Raw genomic sequence first — 23,406 nt, forward strand, 5'->3', positions numbered from 1 at the left:
AAATGCATTTTATGTGCAGTTTGCAAACAGAAAAATCATTGTTTATCTCCAGAAAAACATGCAATCAGTTTAAATCATGGGGTTAGCTGTGATCATGCAGGTCTGTTATTTTCTGCTTCCCTTGGTAGCAGTGTGACAAATCACTGCTGTAGAAAATCGCCTGTTTAGAAGTCAAACCCGGCTCTCCCCTCCTCATGTGTGTTTAAAGCTCCATGGTGCGGGCTCCACCATCAACATTATTGAGAAAAAAAGCAAAAGCGATGCTTTGCTGGAGTGGGTTTTTGAAAAGGCTTACTGGATGGCATTAGCCCGAAAGGAGGGAATTACGCAGACAATCATAAAGCGATTCACACTGTGTAAAGGATGTTCTGAGTGCTACTGTAAGCTCCCACCATTCCCTTCAAATGGATCATCAAGTTATTGATGCTGTCTTTTTTCCCCCTCCCTCTCTTGCCTGGCGCTCTCACCTTCCCTCCAGAGCCTTTTCTTGTGGGGCTCCTGCAGAGACTCCAGAACAGAGAGCTGATCTTCAAAAAGTCAGATCTTCAAAACAAGCCTTCTTCTCCAGCTTTAGCACTTTTAGGTTACTTCATAAAAAAAAGAGATACTTTCTTGGCCTTCCTCAATGCTCTGCTGATGTTCTTTATATATACACATTATATTTTCAGTATCAAAAATTCACCTAATGGACGTACATTGGAGTAGCACTGTAACGAACAGTTCTTTCCGGACCCTATGCGGACGACACAATCTGAAGAAGTGGGAAACACTAGGAAAAGGTCATACAGGGATACAGGGCTGAAAACAGGGGGGGGCGTGTCCAAAGTGCGCTGGTGCACGGGGAAGGTGTGGCCGAGGCAAACTATCCAAAAGTAATCCATAGAGGGAATCCAAAAACACAAGAATAAGTCCATAGCCAGGAGATCCATCCAAACAAGGAATTAAAACCATGAACCGGGTCGGAACCGGCGGACAGGGAACGGGAACAGAGATTAAAAACTTTACGGGACCAGGCGCTTCCAGGTCCCGGACTCGCACGGTGCAGAAGCCAGATGCAGAGCCAGGATGAACGTCAGTGCCTGGCTTTCAAGGTTGGCAGGGAAAAGGGGTCAGGTGCACAGATTTAAGTCTAAAGTGAAAGGGCTGGAGCACCCTTAAGGAGGGGGGACTATAATCGTGACAGCACGAATTCTGTATGGCATGAGAGGGATGATTACTTTGTGAATACCACAAGCAGAAACATTGTCTATATTTCTAAGAGGATTAATAAGTACGGATACACAGGAAGGAAATATAGTGAATATTTTTTTATATTGCATTCACAACACAAAAGCCATTAGAAAATGTTTAGATCATACAATGTGTTTTGTTTACAAAAGCTATTTCTTTTGTGTTGCCTGTGTGTTGCTTAGACATGTCTGAATAACTATTGTCTGATTGGATTGTCCTAAGCATACATATCCCTAGGAATTCATAGGCTCATGCATTGATGGCCATTCTTACTCCCTGTTTACAGTTACAAAATTATGTGTTTAATTTGAGGGGATTTAGCTTTAAAAATAGCTTTGCTGAAATGCTGAAATTAAATGTCTCAAGGCAGCACTGACAAACTGAGTTAAAATTTTATAGGTCGCAGAAATGAAATACTACTGTTGTCAGGTTAAAAAACTTCATTTTTTATTTTAACCTCCAGACACTTGCCAGTATATTGTCTGATGCCAGACCACACTAAATATATAATTGAGACAGCATGTCATGCCCATAATGTAGATGGAAGAGCTCCAACTTGAAGACACCTAGAGGAAAGTGCTATGTTATCCACCTGGAGCCTTGTTCCAAAAAAAGACTGCCCACAGCTCTCCGAAAATTAGAAACGTTTTTTGAGAAATTAAATATGGTAAGGTATGAAAAGTGGGGGGGTGTTGAATTTAAACCTGTGGGGAGAAACCAATAGAATTGTTGCTGTTTCTCTTGGCTGGAGGTAGGAGCCTGTGGTCGTGGTCCCTCCTCAGGCTACCTGGCCCTGTTTTGATTTTATGCAGCTTGCTGGAGCTGCAAAAATGGTTTGATCCAGAGCTGTAATACCTACCAATAAAGTACAAACTGCTTGGGGTTCACAGCCCTCTGTGTACAGTAGCTATCATCTCTGATAAAAAATGACAGGCACGGTTGTCTAGCCTAGCCTTTTGCCCACTTCCTAGGGGCTTCAATATGTTTCCTTCACAAGCAACATGTATCCCACTTACCCAATATCCCCAAAGGCAATAGCAGGCCCTGCTGGACCTCCTTAGAGGGAGTTCTTTTGATAAAGTAATTCACTGCTAAGCATAACTGCAGCAGGAAGAGCAGCTTATCACACATCAAATGATCAAACTTCACTGCATAAGGATCTATACAGGAAGACTTGAATGGAGGGTTATCATTTAATGCAATCACTCAGGATATTGTAAGATGTGCCTGGATTTGCCTCACTGGTAGCACTTCAGCAGCTTTCGCCATCCAGTCCCTAAGTTTCATAAAGTAATATTTATTCGAAGATATTTATGAGAGATAAATTCACTCGGATGCAATGCCTCTTATCCGGTGGTATCATGTCTCCATTTGCAGAATTTAGCAGAGGAAGGCTTTTGAATTAAAATTCTCTCTTCAGTAAGGATGAGTTGGGGGTGAGGCTGAGCCCAGCATATCAGAATCGGTGTATAAAGTTATACTGTATGAGGCTGTAGACCTCTTAGGAACACATGTTCAGAGTGAAGTGTCATCACAAGACTGTGCTTAACACATCAAGACACATCTTGATTAAGATAATTGTGATTCACAGTGTAATTAGTTGCTTAAATGTATTTTTGATGTCTTTAATCTTAAATCAGAATGATTCAAGGAATTAACAAGAACATCTTAAATGTTGTCTTAAACCTTAAATGTTAAACATCTGAAATGCTATGTGCTCATGCCTGACTCAGTATACAGTAGATTTTGCTATGGGTTTATTAATTGTACCACTGTATGTGGTAAGTGCCATGGTGGTGCATTGGTTAACACTGCTGACGCACAACCCTGGAATCCTGCGTTCACTTCTGGACCTTGGGTGCTGTCTGCATGGAGTTTGCATGTTCTCCCCAAGTTTGAGTGGGTTTCCTCCTGGTCCTCTGGTTCTTCCTCCTACAGTCCAAAAACATACAGTACAAGTAAGTCAATTGAAAATTATCCCTGGTGTGACTGTGAGTCTATGTCTGCCTTACGATCAGCTGACATCCTGTCTAGGGTGTATTCCCTCTTGTTCCTGTTGCTTGCCAGGATAGTCTCATTCTCCCGCATACCTTTTATTGGATACAGCATTTTGAAAATGGATGGAAGGATGGACTACTTTAAGTGGTAATGTACTGAATGTATTGTGAGATGAGACTGTGAATGGGAAATGTATGATTAAGTGTGAAATACAGTTTGGTAGTGCATACAGTACGTACACTCAACATACAAAGAATGCCTTCTCACGGTGCACACCAACAAATAGTGAAGACACACCACAGGACCTAGTAAATCAATATTTAATGTCAAGCTTCAGAAATCAACATAAAGCTTCTGGCAATCCTACTGTTTTACTGTTATTACTCTTAAAGCTTAATATCAAATGATGTGACTGCTTTTAAATTCAGTGCCTTGAAATTAAATAGGCCAATATGCATTTGTCTGGGAATAATCTCATTTCTTGAGCTCATTGAAAGGTTTAAACACTTTGCGAAGGTTTGTCTTACATCAGACCATGGTGGGGCTCCATGGTGATTTGACAAGTAAAGGTGCTTCTTTGGGTTATAGTTTGAGTGTTATAGTTCTTGCATTTCCAGTTTTGTGATGGGGAGCTGTTTTTACAAAGCTGTGGCCTTGATTTTCCAAGACACTATGTGCAACTTGCCAAGCACATTCAGGGCTGGGGATGTCCTCAGTTTGCTACAAATCAGCAGCATCTCTGCAAGCAGTTCCCTCTTCAAGCCCAAAGGTCTGGAATTCATGTCTGAGCAGTATTTTCTCTGTGGTTGTACTGATTACTTCGAAAAACCAAAATAGTGCAGCAGAGTATGTGGGATCGGTTTATTTAATTAGCTTGTATTTTTTTTTAAGAAGTCAGGTGATTTTATATTTATCTCAGCAAATTTCCTACACGTACAAAGTGACATTTTTCAGATACTAAAAAAGAGCAACCTGCCAAACAACTAAAATACACTCATATTCATTTTCAAGTTTTGCAGAGGTGGTCTATCATTTACATTGGAGGTTATGAAAAGTCTAGCAGGACTTAGCTCTTATCTTCACCCAAACAGCTGATATGAATGAGTGCAATTGAGATGAATTCAACATATCGACCATGAGACATTTTTGCCAACAAATACTACTTACCTGTTAACTCAGGGTGCAGATCACATTTAAATATTTCTGTGGTAAAATGTCTGCTGCACAACCTACAATTATTGTACATCACACGGAATCTCATCCAGAAACTTGGGATCTGTAATAAACATCAGTGCCCATGTTTATTACACATCTTGGCTAGCTGAATATCCCTTGGAAAAGGAAACAGTTTGACTTTCTGCTGATCAGGTCCTTTGTAATGTGTGTGTCCACTATATTCTGAACAGACAAATGCTCGACAGTGAGGCATAATTTGAAATATATGTTCTGTATGTAGTTTTCAAAAAGTCAAAAAAAGGATTAGTATTGTTAGTAAACCATGTTTTTCATTTACTTATTGCAACTAGTGAGCACAAAGGGACAGTTTCACATCACAATCCTCACAAATTCTTGCTCCCACCCGTGGCGAGACCAGAGGTTTCTGTTCTGCCAGTGGCAACATGGCAACCATACAGTACTTTGACAAAGTTCACGATTTTGCACTTAATTCAAAATTTGTTAGATAGTACATTCTTTGGTTAAAAAAAAATCACAACTGTCTGTATTATCCAAGATTCACATAATGAATCATTTTATTTAATCCATGGCAAGCATATTTGGAAAAAAAGGAAATTAGCATTCTAGCAGACAAAACTGAAAAATCCCCAAACAGCGTGACAAGTAGTGATTGGTTAACAACTTTGAAACAGATAAAAGCTGTTGTCAAAAGATTTTTATTATTTCATTAAACACATTTTTCAAACTAGATTTATTTTTTTCCATTATTGTGATCCCAATATAGTAAGTCTGGAAAATATTTGTAATCAGTTACTTTAGATGTGTAAAATTCTTATTAGATTTATAAAGTAGTGAAATCGCTCTACCAGTTTGATAAGGGAGGAACTTAAGAATGGCCAGATTGTGAAAGTCCAGAGTGGAAATTAAGCCAGGAATCCGTGGTTAACTTCCCAATACTTTTAAAAAGTACCATGGACACTCGCTTTCTGGTGGGTCAGGACCTGCTTTAACGTCTGGTTTAACGTCTCATCCTAAGGAAGGCACAGCCCTACCGTTCTCTGTCAGTTATTGGACAGCAGTCAGTCACCATGTCAATGTTAATGCTAATGAAAGATAATTCTCTTAGTCTAATGCCACATGTAATACAATAAGTTAAATCTGCGCATTGCAAAACATAGACAGCTATGCAAATGGAATCATATTCCTATACGATTTCTTTCATGCTAATCACCCAAATATCAAAACACAGCATCTTTATTTGAAGGATATTCATCACATATTATTGGTTACACACTCTTAGATGGAATAAAATCTGAATTTAGGGCATTTTTCTGCTGTTTCTAAATCCACATTGAAGGCGATGGCAATAAATAAAAATAGAGTAGAGGTCTCAGGTTGAGCTCCAATGTAACTGTAAACAATTTGTCCGGTGAGCAAGACATAAAACAATGAAATTTGCAAGACTGCCATCATGTTACTACACTCTGAACTATGGTTTAAAACCATCTTTAAATTTAAGCCATTCTCATGACTGGGAAAGACTGGTGAGATGAGACAGAACCTGGATGGTGAATGACTGTTACCATAAAATCCACACATTTTATTAAGGAGACACACTTTCCACTGAAGCTTAAAAAACAAAAAATAATAATGTGAATGAATGACTCAGTGACAATATTTCATCAGCCCTTGGAAATGTAAATTCTGCAAAAACCTGTTTTTTTTAAATAAAGAAATGTAGTATCATATTTATTGTGATTAATCTTTACTATCAATGTAAAAGTATTGATTGTAGATGTCACTTTTTCCATTAGATTTCAGAAAATGGTAATAAAATATGGCCATGGATTGTAATAAAAAGAAATGGTGAGTGTGATGGTCTCAATGTAAAAGAGATATTATCCTTAAATGAGGCTGCTATCAAATTCGTCATTTTTAAACATTAAGCTAGGTTAGATTGTGGGGGTGGGTGAGGAAAAGGCTGTTATTCAGTTTATCCAAGCTTCTATATGTGTTTTGTCAGTTTTTTCATTTTTCATCTTTTACGTAAAAACAATGCATGATTAGAAACCACTATCAATGAAGATGCTAGCGAATGTATTTAGACTAGAATGTTTCTAGTCTTCTGTGAGAGAATGTAATTGCATTAGTGCTACGTTTTTACAAAATTATTCATGAGCAAACAGCACTACACTTGGTGGTTTCTTTAGAAGTCCCTCTGTTAAAAATGACATTTGACAGAGATATACTGTATATATTTGCATAGGTGCAAAGGCAGCCAGAGAACGGCTTAACTAATAAATCCCTGTCACGCGCTCTGTACATTTCAGTTTGCTCTGTAGTTTTCCAAGGTATCAGGTAGCAACTTCAGTGATCTACTTCGACTGTGTAATATGGGTTTTCCCTTTCTTGCATTACAACTAAATCAGCTTTTTCCAAACGAATGTGTCAGTTTTACATGTGTTCTGCCTCCAACTGGATTACCCTACAAGAGTAGTGTTGAATTAGGCTGTCCTGTAGGAGCAACACACCATCAGTGTGAGAAGGCACTCAATATTCATTTCTGGGACCAGATGAGTTTATTACAAGAGAATGTAGTGTGTATGATGGTGCAAAGATAAAGACTGTCATTTTTAAAAACCCTACGAAAGGAGCAGGGAATGGGCAATAGTTCTTAGTCAAAGTGGTTGGTGAGGGTGACAGGACAGGTTACTGTGATGCATTGCCACGCTTCTTCCCTCTATTGTTAAATGTACGTGGTCTGAACAGACAGTGTCCCTCTGAAACCACAAGCAAACTGAAAACATCCATACAGTAGGTGCTACAGAAACAGTGCATGCTGGATGCAGACCACTTTTTCATTCACTTAATTGTTGGAGCTGGTCGTCATAAGAGAGATCTCTGAAAAAATAAAGCAATTTAAAACAAAAATGAATGGCTTCACATGCATGTTTCCTGGTGGAAAACATAATTTCTTGTGTGAATGGGTGTTAAATGTGAAAGAACATTTTTTTAGCAATACACTCAAATGTTTGGACCTATTTCCAGTCTTTAAATTTGTACAGAATTGATCAATCCTCTTTGCAAATGACAGGTTATGAAAGGACCGATAAAGACAAATTAAGTCTTTTACACTTTTACTTATATAAATGGCCTATAAAAATGACAGCTTTTTGGTCCAGCAATTACAAAGATAAGTAGCGATCAAAGATGCGATTTGTAAGAGCTGGAAATATGCTGTACTTCTAATAATAATGAGAAAATATGAGTCAAAAAGTTTGTTATATGAACTTAAACAAAATATACATTTTACAAGCATCCCAGATATTTCATTTCATTTCAGAATATCCATAATGAAGCCAGGTAGATTAATCTAGAATGTGTCTGGACATTATTCATGTAATGTGTTGAAAAAGGTGTTGCAAACGACTCCCCTCGGGACTCTTTGAACAGGAATGTGAACTGATTTATGAAAAGTACAAATGCACAAGTAAGCATCAAAATATTTTTCAGTTTCAGTGGAAGCTTTCTTGTAAATTGAGGACACTACGACAAAACAATAATTAGTATAATTAGGATAATTAGTCAGGAAACAAAAGAAGAAGAAAATATTTTTGCTAGTCTGATCTGGAGGCTAAGTGAGCATTAATATACAGTACTGTTCAGAAATAGATGAGTAGTCATTTAAAAGAGAAAAATAATCTTGAAAGGTACAGGACAGAAGGGATACTGCATCTATTGAATGATTTGTTGTTTCAGACAAGATTTACAATGGTGCAATGGTACTAACCTAACAGTCCATGCACCAGTAGAGACACATGCTGTTACCATCCTTACATTTTCTAACCGGTACATCCACTTTAGGATCGCAGGGGAACCGGAGCCTATCCCAGCAAGCAAGAGGCACAAGGCAGGATGGGACGCCAGTACACACACTCACACCCAGGTCAAGTTTCCAAGAACCCAATTAACCTACCAGTATGACTTTGGACTGTCGGAGGAAACCAGAACACTCGCAGGAAAACCGCGCAAACACAGGGAGAACATACAAACTCCACACAGATAGCACCCCAGGTCTGGATTTGAACCCGGGCCATCAGCAATGCTAACTATTGCGCCATGTGCTGTTCCCCAAATGCTAAATTGTTGCACAGTGCAGCAACTAGCTCAAGGTATTTGGCAGCTCTTTGATCTCTCACCAGTTTGCCAACCTGCTGTCTTTCTTTTTCAGCTCAATCCACTAGCCAGCCAGGCAGCAGCAGCGGCCGCAGCAGCAGCTATGGGATCCATAGCCAGCTCACAAGCCTTCGGCAGTGCCCTGTCTGGGCTTCAAGGAGTCACAGGGCAGCTCGTCACCAATGCACAAGGACAGGTGGGTGGGAGCAGCACTCCTGACACAACCTTGCCCATCTGTGTGTGGATTCCATGTGCCAATCATCACCCCTCTCATCCTGGCTCATTTCTTTGACCGCAGATTGTCATCAGAACCCGAGCTTGAAAAGTGCACTTCAGGATTTGAAATTTAAATCACGTGATCTTTTGCACTGGCTGGAATCTCTGTTACACTTTGTGTTTCAGGAGTGGAGGAGCAGAAATTGGTTAAGCTGCTTTAAAATCATAAAGCTTGTCTGCTGTATGTTAGGTGCCCAAACAGTGCTGCTCAAGAGGAAGAAATATAACTGGCTTTTTAAAAATTCTGCTAAATGGGAGCCTGCAATGTGACACAATTAACAACATGAAAGTGGTTCATGTTTGCAGATGTTTAGCCCAGATTCAGCTGTTCGAGAGAGTTCGATAGTCCAATGATGTTGGACAGTGTTAGTCTTATCCTTAGCCCTCTTGAGTTTATCAGGATCCATTCCTGTACTCACTTCAGAACTGTGTTCATATATGAAGACTAGAAAAATTCTAGTCACTTCTTTCAGTCATTTTTTTTTAATTTGCAAAACTATCTGTTCCTTCCTGTGTTATATCATGGTTAAAGTAAAAATATAGTAAAGAATATTACAATATGGTAGAAACACAAGTCAAGGATGATAAAGCATCACCTAGAAAAAAGTGCAAAAATAGCACAGTAATGTACAATGTAAGGGAATACTTCCAGTTACTTTCTGGTTCTGGCTGCTTTTAGAACCTTCGCAAAATTGTATTGGTGAAGATGATTGAACTGCTACCCAAATTTGACAAACTTTATTCTGTTTAGTTCTGATTTTTCTCTTAGTGTTGTGACAAAAATGCATTTACACTTCTTGTCTCACTGTACATTACAAGCGAGTATCCTTTATATGAGAAAGGGGACAGTTTTGAATATTGTCTCCTAAGCTAGCTGAGCAAACACGTTTTACTGGGGCGCATTCGTTCATGGACCACTTAACAGATGGCTTACCAAAATGTATGTTACAGAGACAAAGACCAAGTTTCGTAGACAACAATTTTGAAAAACTTGAACTGATAGCATGGGCTCACAATGGTTGAAAAAGAATTAATGTTCAGAGTTGTTGATTTTTTATTCACACACTTTAATTTGAAAGCAGGAGTGGCATTTCTAGGAATGCAGCAGTTATATTTGGAGCATGTTAAACTCCACAAGAATAAACAAAACCTTACTTCCTCCTAACTCTGTGAGGCTCAGTAAAACGCTGACCTTGTCATATTTACAGGGTGGGTGCAGAATTGTTCCATCAGTACCCAGAGGCTTGAACGATGATGCTTGTCAGAGTGAGGCCTTATCTAATGAATCATCTTATCGCAGGTGCACACAACACATATTAAAGGAAGATTGTATGGACAATGTGCCCTCTACACCAACCCCTATGCTATTTACCTTAACCCTTGTTTCATCACAGTTTCATCAAGAGTATCTTCTTTATAACAATCTTCAAATAATGGTGTGAGAAATAGGTTCAGCTGCTCTCTATTTACAGAAAAAGAAACATATATACAGTTTACATATCACATTGTATATTTCATAATTCTAAAAACATTTTTATCATACCAGTAAATTTTGTGCAATTCCAATTTATTACAGTAGCGTTTTCAACAATCTACTTCTATTTAAAAATATTTATACTATGTATACATGTTTTTTTAATTATTTGATCCCTGACATAGTATTATAATGTCACATTACAATTTTATGATTAAAATAAAAAAATGATGCCTAAAATTAAATTTTAAAATAATAGTAAACCTTAGTGTTGTATCAAAATATATTTAACTAGATATATCTTAACACAATAACTGATTAAAATATCAATTCATATTTAGTTTAATTTAGAGCTGGCCATTTAGATATGATATAATCTATAGTCAATTAGATGCATTTTTAAATTGTTATTCTGATTGCTTTGATTTGCATTATATAATTCTCCATATCTCCATATCATGTAATTAAAAAGTAAACCAAAGCCAATAACTTGTAAACTCAACTGCACATCTCAGTATGACTATTTTTATGTTTAGATAATGTACAACAACAACAATAGAAGATATTCCAGTCACATTTTAAAAATCCCAAAGGGTTATCTTCTGGGAAAAGCAAATGTAAGAAGGAACATCTATTCATTTGCGATGTTTGGAAGTGTCAAAACATTGCCAGAGAATAAAGGAAGAATTTTACCCTTGCATCAAAAAGCAATAGGATGTTCTCAACTATGATAACAAACTAAATTAGGGGAACTTTCTGAATTTTGCCTGACCTTGTAAATAGTGACTCACACCTTGATGTTTGCTGCATGAAAATTCACTGAATTTAAAGCTGTTTACCTAATGTACTCAATAGTATCTATTAGTCATGAAAATATAAACCCCACAGGCATGGGGAAGCACAACATACCAGCTATTACATAAAGGTGGCTTTAGATATCTACTTGTGATACGTGATATTATGCACAAGTACCAAAGGACTCTAAGTGTCTGCTGATCCACTTAAGCAATAAAATGTACATGTTCACTGCTGTGGTTGGTGCATAATTCAAGACAAAGAGCTTGTGTGTTTGGCCCTTTGAGCTTCTTGAAGCTAAATGGTGCTAATGAGGCTAGATGGATCCTGTGCTTTCAACAAGCCTGCAGCAGTAAGAATGATTATTCTGGAGATGGATGTGATGGGATGCTCTTGCTTTTGTAGTGTCTTGGCGGCTGACACTCTCTGACATAATCAGGTCACTGAGACGGTCAAAGCCTACAGCGAAAGCCTTTGCTCCATTCCTCATTATTAGGGTACATTATTCAATCTCAGGCCTTCAGAAATACATATCACATTAAAAGATACATCATGCAATAAGTAAATAAATGAAACTCAGGAAACTGCTGCCCCTTCACACCCAATAAGAAAAAAGGCTAAATAATCCAGTTATCTTTAATTTCCCTACATTTATTTTATATCTAGTGTCTAGGAGGAGAGGTCACAGTCATATAAAATAAAATGGAAATTTGGGGTAAAAACAAAAAACTGAATTTAGTCCCTAAAATATCACCAAGTCATTTATAGTATATTTCAACAGGAGCAATACACAAAACTCACATTCACCACTTTGGGTTTTATTTAAGTTAGTAGAATATTGTAGCACTTGTATTGTATTTGATTACCTTATAGCTTATATAGATTGATTGGCTTTTTTACCTTTAGCAAAAGGAATCTAAGTATGAAAGAAAAAATTGTGTCTTAAGCTCCATGATTAGAACTTTTTAAAAATGCCTTGAATGTGCTTCTTGCTTAACTTCCTCTGGAACCTGTCTGAATTCAGAGTGCATCTGATAAGTGGTATAAATCAATTACAGTACTTATGCCACCAAAACACTAATATTTAATGTATCTGTAACTTTCCTATAAAGGCTGATTGCTTATAATTTTGCATTTTATCAGAAGAACGACCTCCCTCCTGATACTCCTTGTATACTCCTGTCCTGAAAATTAGCCCTGTGTAAACTATGAACATTCTTTGCATAAAAAGTCAAACATCACATGCCAAAGTTTGTTCTGGAGACTTTTTTAGATGTCAGAAATCTGCAATAGTTTTAATGAGAATTTTTTTTTCTTAAAAAGTGTTAGCCATCAGTAGTTGCCAGTACCAAATTTCTATATTTTCTATTTTAACATGCTGTAGATTAAAAGGCACAACAGCACTGTATATTGCTACAAATAAGAAAATAGAGAAAAAAAGAAAAAAAGACTGAGAGGGTTAATCAATTATTAAAATAAATAATCATAACCCCCAAGCTTTTGCCAAGAATATACAGAGCGATTAGTATAACTACTACAAACTAAACACAAAATAAACATACAACATACAAGGTACACTACTCACTAACAAGGTGTCTTGTCTGCTTCCTGGCCTACCAGAAAAACGCCAACTGCTATCGAGCATTTAAATCTTACACCTCACAGGCCCAAGAATAGAGACAAACCTGCCTTCTGCATCCAACACAATACAACCTAGAGTTAAATCTCTCTCTCTCGATAAACCGATACAAAGTGAATGGGTAATCTACAGTATCTCCTTAATCCACAAATGCATCCAATAACTAGGAGAGGCCGTTTTTAACCTACGGATTCTCTATGCAGCAGAACGGAAAGTTTTCTTAATGTGGTCCAAATACTTCACTTGAATTTGGTCTTCAAGGCTGATCGGAAGAAGGACCTCCCACCTCCACTGTCCTTTCTCTTCTCTCCTTTCCTTCCATCTCTCTGCTACTTCTATTCTCTGTCTTTCTGTCAGCTACCTGATTGTTTTTATTCTCTGTTCCTCAACTGTTGATGGCTCTCAATCATTTACCCAGAACTTAATCAACCAACGTAGACTAGGTGATTCCTTTAAACAGTGTGCCTCTTTGAACATTGTGTCTCTCACCCTCTTCCACTCAGCAAACACCCCAGTTCCAGTTTTTGAGACACTTCAAATAGCCACTTTCAAAAACCGTAACAATATCATATTAGATTCCTTTTTACCAGAATTCGTTTAGTGAAATAATGGCCTAAGCATAATTGTAAGCATAACTGTATCTCAGAACAGAGATACTGTACGATGGAGGTCCATGTTTAAGATGTTGGCTATTTAACAAGACCGAGATGTCAGAGTGGTGATTTTGCCCTTTTCAGTTATGAGAACATTCTTATAAAATCATGTTGAAGTCTAAAAAACACATTCTTTCTGTATACGTTTTAAGAAAAAGAAACAACTTTATTCTGATGTTGCTTTATGTTAGAGAAGTGAGGGATTGGTGATAGTACTGTACATGCTGTGAAAAATTTGGTTTACTTTAAACTTGGTTGACCTTAAAGAGGTTTACATCTTTGATCTGGTTCCGATCACCCTCTTTAGACATAATTAATTATCTGTATTCCTACACATGGAGCAGACACTGTTGAATGTATGACATTAAGATTTTTGAATCACACAACTTTGGTTCGGGTATTTCCTTGTATTTCCTAGGCATTTTACTAACGCCCCTGTCAGAAATAAAGAAGTACAATTTAGATCACAGAACAAAAAGATAAATGTATAAATGGACAGCTTAAAGCACCAAAAACCACACAGCTGTAAACCTTGACTATGAGAGATATCGGGTAACAAAACCTGGCCTTTATAGTACAAGAAGTTATAGTCTATAAAGCAATCGTCTGTTGTGATACCAATAAGTGGGGCTCTTCCCTCCAATCTGACAAAAATCATGCAGGTAGTACTATAATATGGGAGTTTCTATGTTTATGATGAGATGTTCAATTAATGTTGTTTTTCACTTTGTCAAAAGATTTCCTCATAATTTCCCTTTCACTATAACATGAGCCATGATGATATAGACAGTTCCAACACAGATCTGTCTAAGGTAATTTGGATTAAAAGTCTTATTGTCACCCTGTACTGCTTTCATAATGTAGCTGGGGTTCGGGTGTTTTTAGGTGATCTACAGAACTGTGAGGGATGTGGTCAACCCCTTCAGTCACAGCATTCTGTTATGAGATTGTTGATCTAGATCAGAGTGTAACACTAAGGCCTTTTGATATGGATTGAGTTATATGAAGCAGGCACATGTACTGTATGTTGTTGTTTTTTGTTCTTGAATTCGTTTTACTTCAAGATAAAGAAAACAACATTTGGTTTCTTAGGTAAAAGCATTGTGTGGAAGAGCTTGTGCAGTCATTCCTTGCTATACTGTACAAGCACAGACATATTTGCTCATAGGCATAAATTCATAAAAGTGACACAGAAATTCCCATTAATATACATGTAAAAGTCTTTTGGTGCTTGTAACATAAAACTTTTCAGATGTATTTTAATAGTTTGGCACCATTATCATTATAATATTATTAATATTATGGCACGGATATGTAACATATTGCTAAGTATATGTAACAACAAGTAGAACTTACCAACACTTCTTATTAATGCAAGCTGTTTAAATGTATTACAGTATGAAGCAGTTATGTGGAGAAATAACATTTGCAAATCTTTGAGCAATAAATAATACAAACTAATAAAACAATACATAATGCAAACAAAGAACAAATTCTTACTAAATAAAAATGTTTATTATGTTAGATAATAAATATTGTGCAGTCGAAGAAGTCAAAAAATTAAATTCAGAATTATGCAAGCAAGATAGAGTACCAAGCAGTCTGGTGACATTGATACTACTGTACAGTATGCATTAATGGGGTGCATAATCAAAATCAAATCAAACTTTCATTGTATAAAGTGTTAAAATTTTGTGATTTTTTTAATTTTTACAAATTATGCATTATAATATCACACATTTGAGCAAGTACTCGTAAGTAAATTTTGTCATACAACAAAGGATGAGTGTAAACTGAATGAAGAGTGCAAGCGAATGAACAATGAAGTGCATTTAATGTTATTACTGCAGACTCATTTTTACAGGCTAGAACAAGCATATCACAATACTGGTTGGAAATGACTAATGGGAGTTTACTTGTCCTTTTCTTCTTGCTGGTATTCACTTAATGTAAAACAGAGTTCTTAAAGCGTTGTGCAAAACACACTTCTGGCTAAGTTTGGTTTTATTATGCCTCCAGATTTCTACCTAAGCAGACTATTTTTCTACTTACCTTTTTACAAAAATGGTCATGAGATATTTTCATTCTCTTTTTTTTTTTCTGGCATCACACTCGCATTGCACATGAAAACCCATTTGACAGATTCTGTTCAATACCCAGTGGGGTATTGTCCACAGCACAAAGCCTCCACACACAACTGTGGCCTGTACTGAATGGAGTCAGAATGTTTTAATGTCCATATAAATGACATTTCCTCTCACCTTAGATGATTTTGTAGCTTTTTCTGTGCTCTGACAAGAGTCTAGATTCACTTGTGTCTGCCTTCATTCAAAGATTCACTTGTGTCTATCTTTGCCAGTTTTTTTTTCTATCTCACTTTTTTTTCTTGAAATGTACAGATCCTGAATCTTTTCAGGGCCTCCAGAAGTGTACACACTGGGAGGCACAAATATTTTAGAATCGAGTTGTCATTCAGATGTTGTATACTGTATAAAGACAGGTAACCCTCAAAATGTGCATTAAGAAATTCTAATGCTTTTATTCCTCTTGCATCTGAATTCCCATTCATCCATTTGTGTGTGAGACGTGTGTGTGTGTGAGAGAGACTCACTGTAGAGTTTCCTTTGATGTACGCCTCACTTCATTAAAAAAAAGGAATTGTTAGAAGCACATTCTGCAAAGGGCAGGCATAAAAATAAATATCACTGAATACACAATAGTAGAAGAAAAACAATCTTTGTTACCAAATGTTAAAAATTAATTGCAAAAATATATACCCAATTACTGAAATACTTCATTTTTCTCTTAAATTATTGCCCTCGCTCTTCTTGAATCTTTTGAGACTGACTTTTGCACTTGCCCTTCAAACCGGTCATATGTGCAGTATTTCAAAAGAGATGCCTTTTCTTTCTTCAAGTGTCTCAGAAATATGGGAAATATACCTCCTGCACCCATCTCAGTTACCCATCTTCCCCGACAAAACCAAGCCAAAATAAAAATCAGCCAAGAAAATTGTCTGTCAAACCATGGATAACGGGCCTGATTGTTCAGGTTTGAGAAACGTGATGACATTTCTACGGAAACAAACCAGCATAATTCTAATGAGTTATGGTCCAAGGAAAGGAAAATGAGAAATCCTAGGATCACAGCACAGGAGATGTAGAATAAATAGAAGAAAAAAATCTAAGAAAGATGTTGTGAAAAGGGATAATTCCTTCACTGGTGACAAACTACAGAAACTACTCTCTTCTGCTTTTTATTTGAGTTTGTACAGTAGCCACATTTATGCTGTAGACATAAATAATAGAGAGACACAGCTTTGCTGTACATGTATGCAAAGTGGATGTCAGTATTTGTGATCATCAGTGAGGCTAATAAAATATGCTAAGTGGCACGGCAACCTACGAAGACAGCAAAGCAGTAGAGAGCAATAAATTATCTGTTGCTTAACATGAAGCAGCATAACCAAATGAGCCGTAGCTGAGATGAATTACAAACTACCACTCTCCCATTTTCCAGGCATCTTTCCTCATTATGTCACACAGCTGGTAGTGGTTAGGGCATACTGGGAGGGGATTTTAAATCATCTTAAATTAGTAACACTTCAAAAAAAAAACTTCCACTGGACCTGCTGGGCTGTTGGTAAATGGAAAGGCTCCCTTGGCAGCATATTCCATCAGCATAGAACTCCAATCCAGCTTCTAATACAGCATGTCTGAGTGCTACACATTTAACATGGGAACATTCGCCACTAATGATCCTTCATGAAGTAAACTCTCAAGCCAAAGTTCAGCTACATATTTATGCTGCCTGTATCTTTGTAGTCTCCTCTTACACAGCAGGACTCACTTATGCCCTATTAACATTTACTTAACTGAGTAAGAATACAGCTGAGAGATACAGCAGCTGAGTGACAAGTTTTCTACATTTAGCTGTTACGAGCACTTAAACGATTGCCCAGTCTCTTAGGACAGAATTCTTTTTCGGCCCAGTTAGCCTGACCAAGTTTTGTTGTTGTCGTTGGGTGTCCACAGAACGGGTGTAGCTCACAACAAAGGTGAAATAAGCATTGAACACAAGAGAATTTTGCCCTTTTCTCAGTAATATGCTTTTTTTAGAGTTGAAATGTGGCCTCCTTCCTTTGTTCTTTTTTTGTTGCCGTTGCTTGGTGTACTCCAGTGCATATGCAAAGGCTGGGCTGCTTCCATAAGAAACATAAGAAAGGTAACAAATGACAGTAGGTTGTTCAGCCCTCTATTCCATTTGGCTGTGTGTAGTTAATTGATCCAAGAATCCAGTTTCTTCAATGAAACCAATATTTACAGTAGGCTTATAAAATAGCCGGGTAGCTTGTTTTATACTTCCACAACTATTTGTGTAAAGAAATGCCTCCTATTCTTGGTTTTAAATGCACTTCCACACAGATTACCCTTGTGTTCTCTGCTTTGTGTTTCCCCATTCATTTTGGGTTGACTGTGTCATTTGATTTTCAATATCTAGAACAGGTTCCCTCAGCCTTTCATCCTTTTAATGTAGAACATTCCCTTATACCCCAGAACATTTCTAGTCTGTTCTTTTCTGGAAAGAGTCTGGAACAGCAACATCCTGTCACAAACATCTTCATGTTAAGTCACAAAAGATGTTTTTGAGGCACATCCCAGAGCATGCATCACATTTATTGGCATCGTGCTACTGTACCTATTGACAGTTTGTGCATTTCTTACACAATAATTAAATTATCACTGCTGTCGATTTTGACATTTTCCACATCTATGGCTTTGCTTCTGTTTTCACTTGTATTCCTTTATTAAGAGGGAATGCTAAAGAAAAGCAGGAGTTTACAAATGTAGATGCAGTCTACAGTATGTACAGTTCTCAGAAGTATTATTGCCAAAAATCAATGAAGGTTTAGAGATAACTTTCCTTTAGCTAAATTAAATGAGTATTTAGTGATGTTTAGAACTACTGACTTTAACTTTTTGAAGTATTCTATTAATAAACTCCAGTATAGTGCGTACCTCACTGGTATCATTGTATCATTGGTACCTGAATATCATATCTAAAATTTTACAGTAAGTAGCAAGTGTATATTTCAAAAGGGTGACTTACTTCTAAAACACATGCTCTTTTGTCTTACACATTTTTATATGCCTTCTTTTTATCCCATTATGGTATATTATTATGATTTCACTCTATAAATGTATAAAATGTATAAAACAATATTAATTATAAGCATGTATTTCATCATTTTTATTGTAAATTAATGGATTTGAGCTTTTTACTTTAAGATGTGTTTAGCTGATCACAATCTTAATAGAGGTACATTTTTTTTCATAATAAGAAAATCTTTTTAGCTATCTATTGCTTCCAAACTTGACAGAAAATGTATTTCTTCAGTGAAAAAAAATAACCAGTTTAACTAACACTGGAAATACTGTAAATACACAAGTGATTTTATTGATGTACTTATTCAAAAAGTGATCTGTGTGCTGTTTAGTGTATGGGTTCAGCACCACCTAGCACAAAGATTGTGCAATAACATGTTTGAAAAATGACCACATGTGATGGGATAATATTGTTCTATCATTATGGTTACTGTACTCAACCATATTTTGTAATGAATAGCAAGAATGCACAATTGATTGCTATGGAATTTCAGAGCAAAAAGCTTATTTTTGGGCCTACAAACACAGCTTACATGCCTTTGCATTTAAATGTTTCCCCATGAATTCAAACTAATTCTACGCAGCATATGTGTTTCTTGTTAAAGATCTTTCCATAAAAGTTCTCTTGAAGCCTTGGTACTAAAAGTCAGACCTACATGCTGGTGTTATTACTATATTTATAATTCATAATAGTACATGTGGTAGTAATGGTGATGGTGCTTATGGCTGTATTAATATTTCATATTTCTAACTTGTCATATTTTCATTTTTTAAATGTCATTAATCAGTAGACATCAAATTTAAAGAGAATATCTCATACAGAATTGTATATTGTGAGCACAACACGTGTATTAATTCAATTTAATAAACAAAACTAATTGACATGTTTGCAATACTTGTAGACAGGTGAGTGTGATAGATTGAGAGGAGGCAGATAAATAAACAGAAAAACAGCAAACAGCACAGAAAGACACTGCTATTAGTAATATCCGACATCACCAGACTATTAATCATCCTTTCTCAGTGCTTCTCAAGGGTTTTCATTCACTTTTTCTGATTGAATGAATTTGAATAATTGAAATTAAATTATTTGGATGACACTTGTTGTTTTTCATAATACTGTAAATACACATTGTTAAGTCTATACAGACATAGCAGATATTTAAACATAAAGTTTTCCTCATTGTATCCCAAATTTGACCAAATGAAGCTAAGAAGCATCGATGAAGGGTGAAGATAATGATTCAATGTGGTGAAGAAAGCAAACCAAGATGCAAAGGAGAAAGTCCTTTTTCTTGGCTAAATACTTGTCCCTCTTCAGCTACAATTCTTTCTAGTCTCACAGTTTACATCACTATGACAATATACACCTGCCATGATCTGTACAGTTCTCAACAGAAGCAGGGAATTAAACAGACACTTGGATAACCAGAGCTGAAGAGCTGAGTTAAAACAGATTAAGAAGGCTGAACCAGGGGATTCCTCTACTCAGAATAAATAATGGCTTTGCAGTGGAGAAGCTCTCAGCTGGCACCTTATCACCTACTCACTTGTCAATATTGACAATAGGTTGCTCAGCACAGACACACTGGTATTATGGGCTGCTCTTTGAAGGGTTAGGACAGACTTTTACTGATCTGACTAAACTGAGGAGAAGTAATAGACTAGTCCATTGGACGGGGCTCTGTGGCAGAAGTGCACAGTAATGCGAGTTGTCAGGTGCAGAATGTTGAAACCAAATCTTGGACATTTGGGTAATTACTCACTCCTTGTCATCTAAATGGACCATATTGGATCATATTCATCTTTGTTCACTTTCTCACCAGCATATCACTGGAGCTTAGAACCTTAGAACCTTTTTCATAGAGTGGTGCTTCTAGAATATTACAGAAAGGTCTAATAAAACAATGGAAGAAGTGAAATAATTACAGCTTTAAATCTTGAAACATTTTTAAAGGATCAATAGGTCAATAGTTTATTTTTCTATTACAGCAGCGATTCCAATCGTGAGCATGGTGCTGTTTTTAGTTGAGCACCTCATTTGTTTGGTGCTGTTTATTGTAGTATTAAACTTGGTGACATTTGGTTTGTTAAGTTCATGTAAGAATTACATATAATCCAGCGGGGGAATAAGTGCGTGTATTCCTTTAAGAATAAAAATTGTGTACTGTGATTTTAATAAAGTAGTTTCATGTAGCGTTCATATGGTATTGTTATCTTCTGGTGGACCATAATTTTGCTTTGTACCTCTTAATTTCATGTGGTAATTTAGGATTACACACACTGTGCACTCAGCATACTGTATAAAATCGTTTTCTCTCTTCTCTATATTCTGAAGAAATCCCACATCTTTATTTGTCACTTTCTCTGTTCTAGATTATTGGAACTATCCCACTGATGCCAAACTCCGCTGTGCCATCCAGCCAAGCAGGAGGAGGAACACAGGGGCTCCAGGTTCAGCCGATCACACCTCAGCTTTTGACCAATGCCCAGGGCCAGATCATCGCAACTGTCATTGGGAACCAGATCTTGCCAGTCATCAACACCCAGGGAATCACACTCTCGCCAATCAAGCCCGGACAGCAGGTACTGTCTCTCAGATTAATCTCTGAGGCCCAGTGGCAGTCTCCAGACCCGGTGGCAGTCTCTAGACTCAAACCGGTCGACCCAAGACTGGATGGTTCTAATGATAATCATGATACTGATGTTGCAAGTAGCTAGCATTCTGTCATTGCTCTGTAATGACCTGTAAAGTGGTCCTTTAAAGAAAAGGTAGCTGAACAGCATCACTTTATTACCTGCCCCTGACTGGAGTACCTTTCGTTGACCTACAGTAGTAATGGCCCTGCATATAGACAGTATATATAACTGAACAGTATATATAACTGCTTAACCTGTACCAGCAAGTCTTTGGTAGGTCATTTGGGAGGAACCAACGGCGCCCAGAGAAAACCCACACAAACATAGGGAACACATACTGTGTAAACTCCTTATACAGTAGATAGCATGCCAGGTCCAGAATTGAACACAGAGCCCCCAGCACTGTGAGGCAGCAATGCCACCGTGGCACCCGATATATTGATTATGTTTAGGATAAAACAGCTCAGAAGAAAATCATTAATGTATAGCTGACCACACTCTGAGCACATTCATTTTGAATTAAATGTTTTATGTATGTTAATGTATTTTGGTGAGTGTAATTAAAGCACTGTGAGTATTTTTTGAACCCGACATAGAAGTTACATTAACATGTCAGGCTTCCCATTTAATCATTTCGATGCCACTAATTTCAAAACACATTACTCTCTGATGTGGGAAGTCCCAATTACAGAAACAAAGAAAAACAGCATACTAAGGATTTGCCAACATCCTGATGTTGGAACCTTATGATATTTTTCTTCATATCCACTTTTTTAGTTCACAATATCCAAAATGTTTCATGGATCGTAAATGTGCTCTCTTTAGCATTCACTCTAAGCACCTGTCAAAATATCTTTCAGAGCTCCAGGCACTTTTACAGACCCCCTGCAGTGCAGTGCAAAAACATTGCTTTTCATTAGTGCACTTAAGTTGAAAACCCTCAGCCATTTTTTACTATACAAAAAGCCACCTAATCAGGCATTTAAAAAGAAAGAGTCTCATGTTCCACACTGTGATGCAGTATTAAGCGAAATTTTGTGTGGCATATTGGCCTGCAGCATTCATAAAGCATAGTATTACCTTAATACTTTGAGAAAGGGAAATTCTACCATCTACTCTGCTTCTGTCACAGAGATCTTTTGTGCTAAAAGGACACTCAGAGTCAAACCAGCTCAGGTGGTATACTGCATGGTTTTGGAAGTGTAAATGAGCCCTGCCAAGACAGAGCAAGAACTGGATGACAATCAGACTCTCAATAGCAACTGCATCAGGGCATGCTTTGTTTTTAGTAGCCTTTGTGGCACATACTTGGTAAAGAGCTATCTTCATATGAGCCTATGGGATTGAAAACATCTTATATATAAGCAAAGTATGTATCGTGCATATTGGTAATTAAACAATAATTGATCGATTAATAGTCAATAATTAATATTAATGTAATTATTAATATTAATAAAAAATAATAATTCAGCCATGAAGTACCAGGAATTAAGTCAGGACTTTTATTTTACAATGCTTTTATTTGTCTGTATTACCAAGGAAAATAACATCAAATAGTATTTCATAAAACCAGTAGTAATCTAATACATATTCTTATCACTTTTGTGCACACACTGCATAATAAGTTATAAGCACAACCAACCAGCCCTACAACACATCATTCCAGACAGCTTTTCCCAGATTAATACCATCATTGTACATTGATGTGAACTTTCACAAATTAGCATTTTTTTCTACTGTTGCCCAATAGGTTTTCTATTTAGGATTGTTAAAAAGGTATTGCTAGTTCAAAATAGAACTAACAGTAATTGCTCAGTCATATGCTTTGTCTTGTAAGCCACAACTTTCTAAATATTACACATACAGTATCAGTTTCCCCTCAAAAATGTTAATAGTAATAAATAATCGAAATTTATTTTCACATAACAATGGCCGCCTGATTATTTCAGTCATTCCCCCCCGACATAGGATTAAAGGTTGTGCTTACAGTATCATACCAGATAATTTTCTCTTAAGGATATTTCTGTAAAAAGACTTAAAAAGCAACCCTCTTTAAAAAGAATCAGAACATCCCTCACCAAATAGAGTAAATAAAGCTGATTTCTTGTACTCATGCTTTTTATGCACAAAACACGACAAAGGCTCACTATTTAAGTATCATGCACCAAAGTGATGGTAAGCACA

At 36.9% G+C, this 23,406-nt stretch overlaps 1 protein-coding gene across 2 annotated transcripts in view; it reads left to right on the forward strand.

Annotated features, from left to right (window-relative positions):
* Positions 1-23,406, forward strand: part of pou6f2 (POU class 6 homeobox 2) — a 155,959-nt gene that overhangs the window by 113,695 nt on the left and 18,858 nt on the right. For both annotated transcript variants that reach the window (XM_006634318.3, XM_006634319.3), the window contains exons 5-6: positions 8,636-8,776; positions 20,959-21,168. In XM_006634318.3, coding sequence (XP_006634381.3) covers positions 8,636-8,776; positions 20,959-21,168 — 351 coding nt within the window. The remainder of the gene's footprint in view (positions 1-8,635; positions 8,777-20,958; positions 21,169-23,406) is intronic.

This window comes from Lepisosteus oculatus, chromosome 6 (assembly GCF_040954835.1).
Source record: "Lepisosteus oculatus isolate fLepOcu1 chromosome 6, fLepOcu1.hap2, whole genome shotgun sequence".
Taxonomy (NCBI): domain Eukaryota; kingdom Metazoa; phylum Chordata; class Actinopteri; order Semionotiformes; family Lepisosteidae; genus Lepisosteus; species Lepisosteus oculatus.